This window comes from Cylas formicarius, unplaced genomic scaffold, assembly GCF_029955315.1.
Source record: "Cylas formicarius isolate icCylForm1 unplaced genomic scaffold, icCylForm1.1 PGA_scaffold_3__17_contigs__length_32017465, whole genome shotgun sequence".
Taxonomy (NCBI): domain Eukaryota; kingdom Metazoa; phylum Arthropoda; class Insecta; order Coleoptera; family Brentidae; genus Cylas; species Cylas formicarius.
In genome coordinates this window covers 11,837,543-11,853,215 of record NW_026844326.1, presented here as the reverse complement: position 1 = coordinate 11,853,215, position 15,673 = coordinate 11,837,543, and the positions used below count along the sequence as shown (strand labels likewise).

Genomic DNA, 15,673 nt, shown 5'->3' with positions numbered 1-15,673 from the left:
TCCGGCGCGCGTGGGCAAATCCGTACCTGGAGAAACCTAATAAAACTGCGTGTTTTTGTTACACACAGCAACAGGGAATACTTACCATAAAAACGAAAAGCAAAAATTAAATGTCACATAAAAAGCGCCGCTGAGATAATCAAAGGCAACATAAAAGCATCAGTTATTGGTCTTATTTACTAGAAATACCTTTTATCTCCCCAAAAACATGTATGTTTACTAATTCGCTGATAAAAATACTTTTCCAAACTAAGATAATGGATCTTTTTGCTATTTAATGACATGAAAAATTTTGGGTTTCAAATGAATGTTTAGAAAATATTTAAAGATGGTAAATAGTTCTCTTAAGTTTTTTATTTTTCATTATTAAATCTGATCTGATCGAGTCTGCCGCACGTGTGATAAGCCGCTGGTTGGGCGATATTTTGTGAAACAATACACACCACTTAAAAACTTTATTTGGCAGACAATGCCTAATTGTCTGCCAAAATAAAATGATAAAATTTGATGCACTTTTGGACATTAAACAAAATTTTAATGTTAATAACTTAATTATCTTAAGTGTTCCGTTGTATTTTTTCTGATGTCATGTTTAGCCGTTATCTTCTTGGAAAATTTTTACAATGGAAAAACGTCATACAACGACAATGTTTAAAAACAATGACATTTAACGATTTTTTAATTCAAATTTTTCACGTTAGTCTTTGACCACTCTGTATTAATTTATTTGAAAAATATCAACACACACCACTAAAGTCGACATCATTTTATAAAAAAAATCAACCCAAACTAACCAAAATATATATCATTGATACTTAGACCTGCAAATGCAAATGCCACTTCTAATTCTCCGTCAAATTTGACGCATAATTCATATAACATACAGTGTGAATCGTTTATGAGAAAATATAAAAAGTTGCATTTTCTAGTTTTGCCTGTAATTAAATTAAAACTCGACAGACCAAACATAGTGGGATTTGAAAAAATAAATGTCCTTATTGAGACATTGAAATTCCTGGCTTACATAGTGGCCAGATGTAACTCCTCCCGACTTTTATCTTCGGTGGTACATCGAAAACTACGTGTACCAAGGTAATTTTTAAATAGAGGAAGAATTGAATTGAATCGTATGAGCAATAGAATAAAAAACATGTCAATGCCATAGAATTGGCACAAAATATTTTTTAATAAAAACATTGTAAGTGAGACAAGGCACGAAAAGAAAATTGGATCACTGGTATAATACCTACAGAAAATATAATAAAAGAATACTGGGAAAAAAAGAAGACGCTTGATATAACCTTACCACCACTTATTAATATAGACGAAGGATCATTTTCTGGTAGTAGCAGTTCCAATTTTGGCTCTGATGATGAAGATGCTTCATCGTAAATACAAAGTAAATATGGTTTACTTGTACATTTACTCTTGGCACATATTTTATAGGCTATTGAGTGATATTGTTTAAATGGACAAAGTAAAAGTACAACTGATTGTCTCTCTTACTCCCAAGTAAGATAAACGATCGTTAGATTGATGAGATAGACATAGACAACTGTTGAAGTATAAGTGTTTATCGTTTTAGTGCCGACTATGCCACCACAAAGCGTACCGACCATAATAACATTTCGAGAGTAAAAATAAGACAAGTGACAATTAAATGCGCGATCGGTTTTAAACAGAAAGTTAATCAGGAATAGGTTTCTAATATTCAAGTAGAACCACGCTCTTTATAATGCTTTCTATACTCCAGCGGCCCCAAGAACAACCCTTGTGACAGCGAGTTTCAACGGTTGCATACTCTTTAAAACTTTTCTAATTAAAGAGCGCGCGGCTCGGTTGTTTGCAAAACCCAGGCGACACTTTCGACTTTATCTCCATAATATCAGCTGTTTTCGCTGGTAAATTTAATAATGATTAATTTATTTGTTATTTTAAGTCGGTGCCGAGACGAGCGAAAATAACGTTGTTTTGCAATGCGGCCGCAGCACTACGTCGGCAGCGTCGCGTCGCGGGATTATATTTGCCTCGTAATGATTTCGCTTTTCGTAGTAGCGAGGAGAGTGTGCGTGTGCGGTTGGAAAAAAACCTCCGTTTGCGTCAGCGCCTCTCGCGTCTCTAATTTCGCGTGCGAACGAAAAATTACCTTCCGTTTTGTTTTCGCTGTCGCGTCGGGAAGGACGTCTGGGGTTGGATAACGTACCGTTTCGGCGGTGGCGACGTCGAACACTTCAACGCCGATCGTATTATTCGATTATCCGATTATCGCGGGAACGGCGAACCGAAAAACACTCGGCGGGTCGAAAAAACGCGCGTGGAGCGTTATTTCCCTCAAAATCCCCTCGTGTACCGAATTATTGAAGTTTCTAAATTTGCGGAAATACGAAATCATTTTTATGAGTTCTTAAATTATGAGAGTAAGCAACCATCTCTGTATGCGGATGGATTAGAAAGGTTCAATTCTTGAAATTTCTGATGTATAAACTCGAAGGGGGGTGTAGGAGTTGCGCTGGAGAAATAGTACCTCTTATCGAGGTGGGTGGCGGCGATAACTGGTCCTCACAGGGCACCCAATTCTCACGTGACTCCAAGTTGCTACACCTTAGGAGATTGCATCCACTTGCAGGCTAAACTAAGTGAGGTTAGCCATATATTCTGAACAGCATCTTAACTCTATATTACGAACTAGGAAGGTAACGGGAAACCACATAGTCATTTTTACCATGACTATGTTCGACTCCAGTTTTTTTCCGGAAATTTAAATAGTCCCCCGATCAGCGGGGAACTGACTTGAATGTTTCAGTAAAAAGACACAACCTATGTAAACCTACAAGGATTGAAATTTAGAATGCACGAAGCTTGTTGCAAGCTGGGGAACTAGCAAATCTTGTCCAAGAAATGTCTGCAACCGGACATTCTGGGAGTCGCAGAAACTAGATAGCCAGACTCATGTACTACCGAAAACGGAATATTTTACTACTCTGGCAGTATGGATAGAAATGGTGTGGGATTGACGATCGCATTGTCATGATAAAAATCAAAGCAAGCCAGTTGACTTAAAGTAGGAAGAAGTAGATTTTAAAACATGATTGGACACTTTGGCATGGATACAAGAAATGAGAGAGGCGTCCGATTTCTACAATTTTGTCTAGAAGAAAACATGACAGTCACTAATACTTACTGTACACCTGGAAATCACAAAAAGATCAGGCAGGGAACATAATTCTTAACCAAATAGATTATATGATTATAAACACTAGATTTGCGTCTTCTATTAAAACGTACGTATCCTGGCGCTGATATGTATAGCGATCATATACTACTAATGGCCGTACCGAAAGTGTCGCACTCAAAGCCTAAAAAAGAAACACCAAGATGCCCAAAGGCATTGGATAAACCGCGGAACCAATCGTTAAAACTGAATTAACTAACCAGTTAAATTCAAAGATTCAGAGACTATATCCCAAAATCGTAACGATGTGCTAAAAATCACATCGCAAAATGTTCTGCGAAGCAGATCTAGAAATAAAAAGTAAAAATGGATGACCGATGAAATTCTGCTACTCATGGGCGAACACAAAAAATTCAAAAATGATAAAGGCCAATACAAAAAACTGCAAAAGCGGATAAGATCGGAAATCGGGACTGAAAAAAACGAATGGGTTATAAGGGAGTGCAACGAAATAGAAGTGCAATACGGGCATGATGTTTTCAACCTTCATAAAAGACTCAAAGAAACCGATAGACTATTTTAAAAGGGAAACCTAGATATATTAGTCAATGAAAAAAAAACCATTAACTATGTTTTGGAACACCCTGTCTTACAATATGATTTGCCATTTTCAAAGAAATTAGACACCCCAAAGCAATAGAGTTTATGCGGATTGATTTCAATTAAAGTATTAGTAATAGTAATTAGTTATTTTAAGGTAATATTTTATTCGTAACCTAAGATTCCGGAGAGTGATATTGTCAAATTGTCACGAAATTTCGTGAAAATCTGAACTTTTAGTTCTTATTTATTTTGATAAATGGATTTTCATCAAGTAAAAGCCTCCTCAGTTCAAACTTAATTTAAATTTTGAGGTATGAGGATACATGGAAAGAAATATTTAGGCGAATTTTACTCGTAGGTACTTTCGTGGCGTTGGCATATTCAAATTGACTACTTATTGTAAATAACAAAGCGAAAAATACTTACTGGCTAAGGGTGGTGTGCATGTTATAAGCAATGTTGCTGTCGTCCGCTTCTAGCCACAATTCCCCAGGTCCTAAGTTACTCGATCTGCCAACCTGTAAAATAAAAATTTTGCTGTTTAAAACGACTACAATGCAACATATGAAATAAAAAAGTTTCGAAATACGAATACGAATTACAACAAAAAACTTTTTTTGTGCTAAGAAATGAGGTAAACGAGGGAAATTGGGGGGTTCAACATGGAGAAAAAGCGTTATTAGCATTTATATTTAATAAAAAAATCAGTAAAAGATGCCCTAGATTTCTACTTCATAAAATTAAATTCAGATATGATGCTCATAACTTGGACTTGAGGCACAAACACATTATATCACCTTCCCCTAGTAAAACATCACTCTCGTTTTCGTGCCAAGTTTATTTAAATTATAACAGAGTTTCTCTTAGTATTAAAATTTTACCTCCTACACCAGTTAAAAAGACTGCTCGTAAAGTGCTGAATAGTCTAAATACATCCCACCATATCTTCTTTTTTTGTTATATATTTTTTAAATTCAAATAAATTAACGTAAATTATTATAGGCACATATTTGACATCGACTTTGTTTCTTGCTATTATTTTCTCTTCTTTGGAATTGCTAGCGTCTTAATTCTATATTGTATGGGCCTAACTAAGCTAACTATTCATAAATAATTAACATTCATCTTTGGTAGGTTAAGTGACAACCAAATAATTTCCAGGGTCAAGATCAAACGATTTTTTTGATAATATAGCATCGTAGCAATATTGGCAGAATTTTTCTATAAACCGAGGTCGTGATGGTGGCGCTGTTGACAATGAAACACGTCGCACTAATGTTTATCTTTTACCTTTGAGCCTTGGAACCCCTTAATCTATCTGCATAAGTGATAATAATGCATTTTCGTGTGGTGTGTGGCTAGTGGAAAATAACGGTAGCGACAGTTAACAGTATATTGCCGCAATACTCTTAATGTGTGCTAGATAACATGGTGTTACGATCATCAGCATCATCGACGGAGCAATTTGTGTTTCGATTTGGGGAACCGGCAAGCCTGAAGAATAAGATGATTCTATAAAGGCATACGATACCAAATCATGAAAGCCATAATATATTATAATAATAGTAATAATACTTTATTTTCAACAAATAGACACCTAGTTACAGAACATAAATCAAATAATTAGTAATTACCTCTTATACCTGCCAAAAACAAAAGATGTTCTTAATAATAAGTAATAGTTTCGCTTTATATTTAGAAACAATAGTGTACCGTCTACCGTGTAATGCCAGCAGTTTGGTTATAGTTATAGATACTTACTATGGCATTGGTACAATCCTTCAATTTATAAGAAAAAGGTCGTCACTACGTAAATTATAGTGTGGAATTAAAAAAGGGACGGACAGCCTATGCGCGATAATAGATGAAGAAGTTCATCAAAGCCTAAGCGCCTCCATGTCCAGCAGCTAGGCGTAACAAAAGTTGATCAAATCCTCTAGCAGGCTTACATCTATATAACTTAAAATGTATACATGTAAGATAGAAATCTGATAGTAGTAACTAGTCGGCTACAGATATCTCAACTCACTCCTTATACACATTGTATAAACAAGTTTAAGGGTACAGATGAAGGTCAATTTCTAACTCATTAGCCAAATAATTTAGATGCCTTGCCCGGTATTCAAAACATATGCTCAATGAAAGTAAAGTTAGTGTCAAACTCAGATTTCCGAATGTATCATACGTCTCCGAGGGGACGCCGTTGAATGTATGGTCGAACGGTATGGGATATGACTCCGGTAAAGAAGTTATGAAAATAAAAGCCAATTAGATATTGTAGAGGAGCAGATATCTATATATCGCGTAGACTGTAGTTGTAAAGCGGGTTTATGGGGAAATTGCAAGTATATTGCTCATGTTTCTTGAGCGACATCCATTAACAGAACGATTTGTGTTGCGTTTGGATTTGAAACATTTAAATTATTTTCTAAATCAATTTCAACATAAACCATGCATCGCAAATTTACTTCTAACGTAAATTAACATTCTTTCCGCCAGAGGTCTCGACGAATTGTAATAACGCCAATAGGTATGTTTCAAAAAGCTTTAGATGAAAGAAAGTGTTTACATTAACTTTTCGACTTTAACGGGTATTTTTCCGCTAATACTCCATAAAAAGGTCAACGAATAACCTCGAGAGAAATGTCAAACACCACCGCCGAGAACACAAACAAAAAATCGGGCCGTCATTCGGTCGGTTCCGACCACATTCTCTTGAACGCGATTGCCGAGCGCGCACTTTTATAAACAATTTAAAGTAAAAGAGCAACAACGGTGTATAGTAAAAAAACCTACGCACTGTATCTTGACGGTGCGGCGGCGCCTTGGCCGTGACTTTTTTGAAACGCTACGTGTGCTTAACAGTGAACTTGCGGAGCACTAAAACCGTCGTAAATTTGCACGCGCTTTGCTGCGTTCAAACAATTTTACCAGACATTAATTATTGGTCAGGCAGTAAAACGAAAACCGGGCAATTATAAGAAATTTAAAGCTTGGCGCTGCTTGAAATTGATTTTTTTTTTACAAAAAAATCGTTACTGCTTTAGTCTGTTAAAAAATGTGTAGTTAGCTCTTATACAAACTCAAAAGTAGAAGTAAAGCTTGTCTTTGACGGAAGTTATCGAAATAGTCTGTCTACTGCAATAAAACGCCATAGCAGTCGGTATTGTAGAATGGAGAATTAGAGAAGGACTTAAACGGTGGACATATTAAATATTATATTTTGTTCATTTAGGTATAATAAAATCATATTAGAAAATACAATGACACTGAATATATACAAATTATCAATGTTCACTATTGGACTCACGATGAGATCACTACAAATCACTACATACTATCACTCAATCAAATCAAATTACTACAAGTCACTACCAAACACAAAATCACATCACAATTACATCTTAAAAGTACACTAATTTAATAATCTCGCTTCACTCTAGGATTTACTCGAACGGCCATCCATTTTTGCGACAGACTTGGTGAACTGTAGAAATATCGAACTCGAAGAGTATTTTAAAAGTTTTTCCGTTGGTCAAAATTTGTTGAGTACGCTATGCAATATTTTGAAAATCTGAAAGCTCTATCGTAAAAGTTCCCAAAACTTGAATATTTGAAGAACTCTGCACCTTCTATAGTTTTTGGCATGGCTTCCAACACATCGCAAAAAGATTCACCATGAAGAACTGAAACCCGCGAATGGCTGTTTCCAAGTCAGAATTTGACTGCTCAGGAAAAAAATCAAATCATGCGGAATTAAATATTACCTCGAGAAAGAAAAAATTCTTCAGGTTGCCGCAGCTGCGCACGCTGGCCAAATTCAATTCGATCAGCTCCGAGGGACCGTCCAGTCGGACCAAGGTTAACATTTTGTCAGTCAGACAAAGTCGGTACGGTCCTGTCCGGCCGTATCCCAGTCCGCGTGCACAAAGCTGTATTTGCCAAACATATTCTGAAACAAACGGAGAAGAATTATTAGATTGGTTGAAATTTAAACCTATAATAATATCGAATACAGTTTGGTTGCGTTGCTGTTGCTATAACTTATATGTCGCGCTACAGATTCTTTTTCTAGTCTATTAATGACTACCGCTACATTTTTTTGGTTCCTTTTTCTTACTTTTAATTTAAATGAATAAATAAGCTACTGAAGTTTTGCGGGGAAATATATTCGCTGTTTTGAAAAAATATCTCAATAAAAAAAATTCAAAATGGTTTGCGATATCGCGAATGTTTTTCTATGATCCCTTGGCAAATGCAGAACTAAAAGTAAGGCGAATAAGTACATAATACACGGGGTTTTCTAAACTCTTGTTACCTGACAAATTTTTTTTCGAATACTTATCTAGTTCAGTTGACTTAACCTGTTTAATACAGGTTGTTGGCATGCCTTTGCATTAAAATTCAAAAACAATCACAAGATATAAATATCCATTTTTTGGAAGAATCTTTTTGTTATATTTGCAAATTAATATTCTTTAATTGCTATTATGAACTTTATAATTGAGAATGTTTTTCAAATGTTCTTATATCTATTTTATATACCCGTTATTTTTTTTTCAAAATAGCGGTAAATAAGAAAATATGATACATTGAATATGGTTGTCTGCCTTATAACACGACTAAAGCTGCGTCCACTGTATCGAACGGTTTCGTTTCACCCCTGTGGGATTCAAGTGTTCCCGAATTTAAAAATATTAATATTAATTTTAAAACTCAGGATACAGAGGCAAATTTGATAATATTGACCTTGGGATTCAGCTTGGCGATATATGTCTGTCAAAAAGTCCACACAGTGAGCGTAGACGAGCCGAAGTTGAACTAGTCCAGTGAGATTTGTAGATCGACCTTGTCGTTCGACATTGTGTGGACACAGCTTAAAACCACAAATTTTTCTACAAATATTTTTCGTCTCGGCGTATAACTGTAGGATTTTCACTAAATTTCATCCTCTTATCTCGGGACTCACTCGTTTTACGAAAAAAAGTTGAAAAAATACTAATCTAACTCCCTGTAGAGTTTACTTTTTAAAATTACATACTTTATTTCATGCCGGATATTATAATTTCATACAAAATGAAAATGACTTTCCTCCTTCCTCTCCTACTAGCTAAATCTCGTAGATAATTTCACCTTATGTGGGTCTTCGTTTGTTTTTCAAGGCGTGTTTTGGAAACAGTATCGTTAACTGACGAGAAACGATCATTCTTATGACGCGTGTCTGCAAAACGGCGACTCGAATGTTGGTAAACAAAATATCGGTGTCAAAAGAGAAAGAAATATAACATTTAAATATATCGCGAACCATTTATTTCAAACTCGTTTAGCGGAGAAGGTCGGTGCCGATTGTTCGCGATCCGGCGATGATATCGATATCCATCCTACGCATCGCCGTTAATGGTCGATCGATTTTTTCGATAAAAAGAACAAGGTGCAAATTGGGGAGATCCTTTTTGCAGTTCGGCAGGTTTCAGCCGGTCCGTGTTAAACTATTGAGGACACATATCCCGACAGCAAAAAGGACACGGAAGTCTCGAGTACATCCCTTAACGGTGGGTGACTACTGAAGCAAAGCATTTAAAGCAAAAAAAAAAAAACTGATATGAACGTATGTCCCAAACGACTTAAACTATAAAATCTTTTATTTATGTTATATAACAAAAGATTCTATAAACTTTTGTGAAATTTAGTAAATGAGTTCTGGGGCACCAAGAAGGGCGCTGCTGATACATAAAAGGGGACTTTTGATCACACTGTCCAAAGAATCTCAAAATCGCAAAATTTCAATATAGTAGCATTTCTTTCTTAAAAAAACTAAGTAATTAGATTTACCTTTATCCAATTTATACTCTATACTCCAACTGAGACTTGGATCAAACAGAATGTTCTTTTTCTTTTTAAGTCATAACCAATGATCTTGGTATTTGGTATACTTTTGCAATTTCAAGATAATTCTGTAGTGATTTTTTAAATTGTTTAGTATCCAATGATCGACTTTATAGTAATTTTTAAGCGAATGCGTTATTCAGGGAATCCTCGAGTCGTCTCCAGCTTGTCATGTTATAGATGATCCTCCAGGAAGGTTAGAATTGTGTTGGTCAACGTTGGCAGATTTTGCTTGAATCCTAATAACTAAACATAAGGCACAAGGATTCCTCAAAGAATAAAGACTATAACAATAACAATAGACAGTGATATGCAGGATGTTTCGAAAGCCCTGGATCAAATTAACTGCAGATAGAACATTTTCAAGCTTTTCTCTCCTTCGTCGTCCTTGTCTCTAGAAGAATCTTTGAAATGTTTTATCTAACAATATATTTTTTATAAAGTGCAATAATTTGCATTTTAGCATATTTGTGAAAGTGACAAATGCAGTTATATTTTTTTTTAATTAAACATTAACAACATTATATCGTCTGTTAATATAGACGGCCAAAAGGAGGTAATATAAATTTATGATTAAATTTAATTGCCGACTCTTCTAAATCACATCAAACAGTTTTGTACAAAATCACGATGAGGCACTGAGGTGCTTAAAAATCATATGCTTTACGGAAAAAAAGGGTGATATCCAGAAAGAAACCTGCAAAGGATCATTCATTCATACCTACCATCAAGTGCCACTATTGGCAGTTTGAAGCCCACCTGAAAATGCTCCTTGATGGACAGAACGCATTTACCCAATTTTACAAATATAATAATATAAAAACATTGTGACGGTTTCATATTTCAATGGTAAAATTTAGCATTTTTAAAGTACCAGTGCTGGCATATTTGCGAAGTAACGGGTTTATTTTATTAGTACCTTGTAGAATTAATTGTACTGTCCATTTCCTTCACCTTTTGCTGTTTGGCGAGTGCTTCTTAACAAGTAAAATTCTTGTTTATTAGGTTCATATCGATTTTGCGATTTGAACACATGTTCTTTTGTAGACTCGGTTCCTTTAGTTTCGGACTTGTACTCCCCGGCCGATTGTGTTGCCGAACCATAAATATTTTGTGCTGCAACGGCTGTGTGCGTGGCCCCTTGTTCGCTTGGTTTTCTCTTAAGTGACACCGGTTTACTGAGAGATACTAATGCAAAAAACAGAGTATTAGTTGCGCATTAGAAGGAGTCATAACCATTACCATCTGTCACCCTATGAGACCAGGGACCACATTTGCTTTTCATTGCTTCGGTATTCCTTGGCGAGCCTAGTAAACATTGTTTTGTTTCTTAACCTATTCTTCCTCGATTTTCTGTGACTGGCCGTCCGGTCGCCACCATAGATAGCGTTCGGGTAATTCGATGTCGTTGACGCAACCTCGATTCCTTGGCACGGGCCATACGGCCATCACCACAGATATAGTTCGGTTGTTCTTTCTACTGGCGGCGTACCGTCGACTAGGTTGGCAAGAGTGGCGTTTTCCCTCTAATTTTTTTGTGCCCGTTTAGCCTTTTAATAAAACTGGTTGTCTGAATCGTCCGGCATTTTTGTACGCTAGCTTTTGAAGCTTGGGGTTGTGGCAGGTTTTCTTTTGTGTGACCGATTTCTTTTTGAGCCTGTAGGGCTACCCCAATAAGAGGGGGATATGTAAATTGGTCACTAATTTATGATTTCCCATACTCTTGGATCTATTTGGAGTTTGGAATGGGAATCTTCCTCAACGAGGGATTTTGAAAAGAATTGTCATTGCCCCACATTTCCAGAAAACCCTCGAATCGAGTACTGTACGTATAGTTGCTCCGTTTCCCGCAAACCTTCGACGTGGTTTCTTCTTTCACCGGAATACCAGACCAGACTTGGTGTCTTGCAGTGTATGCTGTCTCTTGGGTGCATGTTTAGTTGTGGAGTTTCCCCTATCGAGCAGCCGGCTTTCCGGACGGACTTTGCTGGGTTAACTGGGACTGCCCACCTGCGGCTGTCCCATTGAGCCACCATTCCATCTTGGCTTGGTTCCCGGGATAGTGACAGACAGCTGTGTAACGTTCGGGACATCTTGAGGTTTGGGTAGCTTAAGTGGCCTGTTCTCTTCAAGAACGGTTTGCGAAACTTATAGCCTTAAATTATAGTGTCTTACATTCTTTTGCACCGCCAAAACTTGAAGGTGAGATTTGACACTAACACCTACCACCAGGTTGAAGGAAATAAATTATTGTTCGTGATTCACTTGTTTATTTCCTTTACGGGTTGGAACCTCGGGTTGATAAGTCTACCTTTTTCGAATCACGTGGCGCCTACCTACCACCTTCCGGGACTGACCGAGGTGCCCTTCACCGCCTTCCAACCTGGCTTTGGTTTAATATTTTTTTTTCTACTTTATTAATTTTTCTCGGTTGTTAATGAGCTAGCCTAGGCATTGTCTTACCTCACTGTTAAATTACGAATTTAATTAATTAATCGTTTCTTTTTCACGACCCTGAGATGGAGAGGTAAGAACATCCTGAACAACTTTCCTCCCTGAATCACAAAAGTTAAGACGTTAAGTAAGAAGCATTGACATATCATTAAAGACCACCATGAACGCTTATTGAAAGTAACATTGAAAATCGGGATTAAAAGCTCTACTTAAAGACCTTCAAGAGCACGAAAGAAACAGGAATTGGACTACATAGGGGGGGGGAAATCAACTAGGAAATGCTTACCTTACTATGTGGAAATACAAGGGGAGTATGGGGAAATAAGGAGGAAAGTAAGAAAATTGGCAATTAGAGGCAATTTAGGGAAATATTGGAAAATATATGGTAAGTCCAGTAAAGGCAATGGACACTGGAATTTTGTCCATCAGTTTTGAAATCCGTGTCAAAAGTGGGGTCAATTTTGCACTACAAATGAAGGCCAATGATGGAGGTGGTTTCCTCCTCGATATCTATTGAAATTTTTTAGTCATACGACCTAAGATCTGGAGATTAAAAGTAGAACTCTTATAATTGAAAACGCGAATTAAAATTGCTATTTTAGTAGTCGCTTCGAGTAAAATCACTATTAGTCGTAAAGGGTTTCTATACGGTTGTCAACCGGTAATTTATTCTTAGACGACGTTTATTTTCCAACGAACCGTACGATACGCTTTCAATAAAACATTCGTTGGTATAGGTAATTGCGAAGGGTAATTGATAGGGCATACATAAAAAGCGTTAAAAAACATGCAGTTATTAAAGAAATTGCATCATAAAATTGGAACGTAAAACGATTTGCCCGTTTTTCTACCAGTGGTAAATCACTAATTTTATTATGGTAGTAGGTACATATGTCGCTGTCTGCCTATTTGATTTATTCGCGGATGGCAATCGGTAGCTAGATTCTCTACGTTGTAACATTATCGACATCGTAAGTGCACCAAAGTGCAGTTATTGCGCACATTTTACACGCAATTATTATTATAATTGTATTATGCAATGAATATGAAACTCTTAACTAGGAAAGAAATACCAACAAAAACATAAATAAATATCTTCAAGGAAATATATATATAGACTGGACTTTAACATTTGATTGTGAATCGTGAATACTGGCTAATCAACGAAAAATCGTCGATGGGTGGGGGCAAGTGCGCAGCGTGTAGCGCTGATCAGATTTTTACTTGAAAGAGAAGCCAATCTGGGTTTTTTTACCTTGAGGGACGCATTGTTTTTCCATCGTGCTCCTACGGAGCTCCTATGGAACTTTCGCAAAATGGATGTAGTTATATTGTGCACACACAATGTGTAAAGCGTCTTTCACGTATCGCCGAATTTCAAAGTCACGACAAACTTTGATAAAGAGAAAAAATTGTACAAGTGATAACGATTTCCAATTATATTATTCCAAGTATCTCGCGCACCCTGTATGATAGACGAAAGCGGAAACTCTCTCTCCTCACAATTTACGATACTGTTTGGACCAAATTTTAACAAGTTTTATAGTTTTTCAGTAACGGCTAATAATTTACAAAAGAAAACGGCAATTTCCAGGGTATTTTAATATTTTTACCCATAATCAACACACCCAGCACATAATTGAAAAATTTCCGGAAATGGAGGTCATAGCCCTGGAACTCCCACGTTTTGTGGTCCAGGAAGTTTTCCAACATATTAAATGGTAATTGAGAAAATGAGTTTTTTTCTGAAACCATGCAGTGCGATGTAATCATCGCGTTTTGACTGAACCCGAGGTATAGTGATTTTCATGTGGATTTTTTCAAATATCTAGAGCAGCGTGTGTGATAGACGAAAACCGTAAATACATAAATTGGAGCTCTTGATGCGGCCTATGGCACTCTTTCAACCGATTGGAAATATTTTTTACGATTTTTGATTCGCGGTTAATAATTTACTGGGGGAAAGAACAATTTTCTGGGTCTTTTAGATATGTCTATAATCGAAAAAATACCTGAAATAAATGTTATAGCATTGGATCTTCCGTGTCTGCTGAATTTTGACGATCCGGTGAATGCTAATGGAGAAAAGCATGTTTTTCTGGAAGCCAAAATAACCAAAAAAAAATTAATTATTTTTTTAAATACCTGATGAAATTTGATTGCACCTAATTTCCACTATTTAATTGTGGGCATGGACTTTTACTTCTCTGCTAAATTTGAAGCCGATATCTGCAAATTTAGGACACTTAACAGATTTCTTATATAGCACGGAATATCGGGAACATCCTTTACAATAGGTGAAAACCTTAAATACAAAAGTTTTAGCTGCCCATACGGGCTATATCGTCATGTAAAAGAAATTAATATCTGAAATACTGTCTTTTAGTTATAGCCAATTTTCACTATTAGGGGTACCCGTGCTGGTGCTGACCATTGAAGAATCTGTACATTATTTTCCCGAAGCTAGTCCTGAACGAGACGATATAAAATGTCTAGAAAAATTGTCCTGATGAAATACAAATCGCGGTGGCATCTCGCACTCAGCATATGGCAACATGACATTTTCGAGTATGTCCCTAAATACATAATGTTGGGAATGGTCAATTGACCACTTCTTAATTGAGTAGTCAAATTAGATCACAATGTTTTAAAAAACAATTGAAGGGTGTTATCTATCATTATTTAATAATAACATGTATTTTATAACAAATGATTATGCGTTTGTGATGTCCAATTTACCTACAACCCTCTTCATGGAATATCCGAATACAATACTTAGAGATTCGGGGAATCCCAATAATAATATCGACTCCATTTGGTTCCCAGGACGACGTGACGCCGACGTAACGCACAATATAAATATCATGGTATTTTTAAAATTATTTCGGTCAACTGACCAGTCAAAAACATTTGACCGGTCAATTCCACAACATAGTCCCTAGTTCACAAAATGGGTTCTTGGCTCGAAGTGTACCATAACGTTTCACCTCAACTAAACGTTGTTGAACACTCCTAGCACTAAACCGCAGTTCTGGAATTTCACTAATTATCCTTGGTATTCACAATCATGGCTCTTTTTATATTTCAACGTGAAAACAAATTAATTATTTGGCAGAATAAAAAGGCGTTTACGTGGAGATTGCTTTTCTTTTTGGCATATTTATTTCTACAAAAATAAGAACTAGAAAGCTTAAGGGGCCTGCAAATTTTTATTTTAAATTTATTTATTTTTGCAAGAACTCTTCCAATTGGCACTGAAATCCAAAGTTGTAAGTTGCTTGGAAAATATCTAACATCTAAAAAAATAGCCCACACGGAATAGCTGGCAAGTCGCTCATTGAATTACCGTTATAATTTTTGCTAGTTGAAGAATTTTAAAAACGATCATTATTTTATTGCACACCATAGGAAACAAAATGTCTTTTCAATTGCCCGTTTCCTAATTTATTTACATTGTAGCAGTTTATCACCGCGGAACTTCGACCGGATAGATCAAGGTTAAAGTATATTCTTTTTGTGAGCAAAATAACGTCAACCTAACTTGAGGTTAAGGCTCGG

The 15,673-nt window shown here is 36.3% G+C and overlaps 1 protein-coding gene across 8 annotated transcripts in view; it reads right to left on the bottom strand.

Annotated features, from left to right (window-relative positions):
* LOC132699911 (insulin receptor substrate 2-B) overlaps window positions 1-15,673 on the bottom strand; it is a 121,982-nt gene that overhangs the window by 43,508 nt on the left and 62,801 nt on the right. For all 8 annotated transcript variants that reach the window (XM_060666897.1, XM_060666898.1, XM_060666896.1 and 5 more), the window contains exons 2-3: window positions 7,543-7,727; window positions 4,202-4,293 (exon numbers count right to left, since the gene is read on the bottom strand). In XM_060666897.1, coding sequence (XP_060522880.1) covers window positions 4,202-4,293; window positions 7,543-7,727 — 277 coding nt within the window. The remainder of the gene's footprint in view (window positions 1-4,201; window positions 4,294-7,542; window positions 7,728-15,673) is intronic.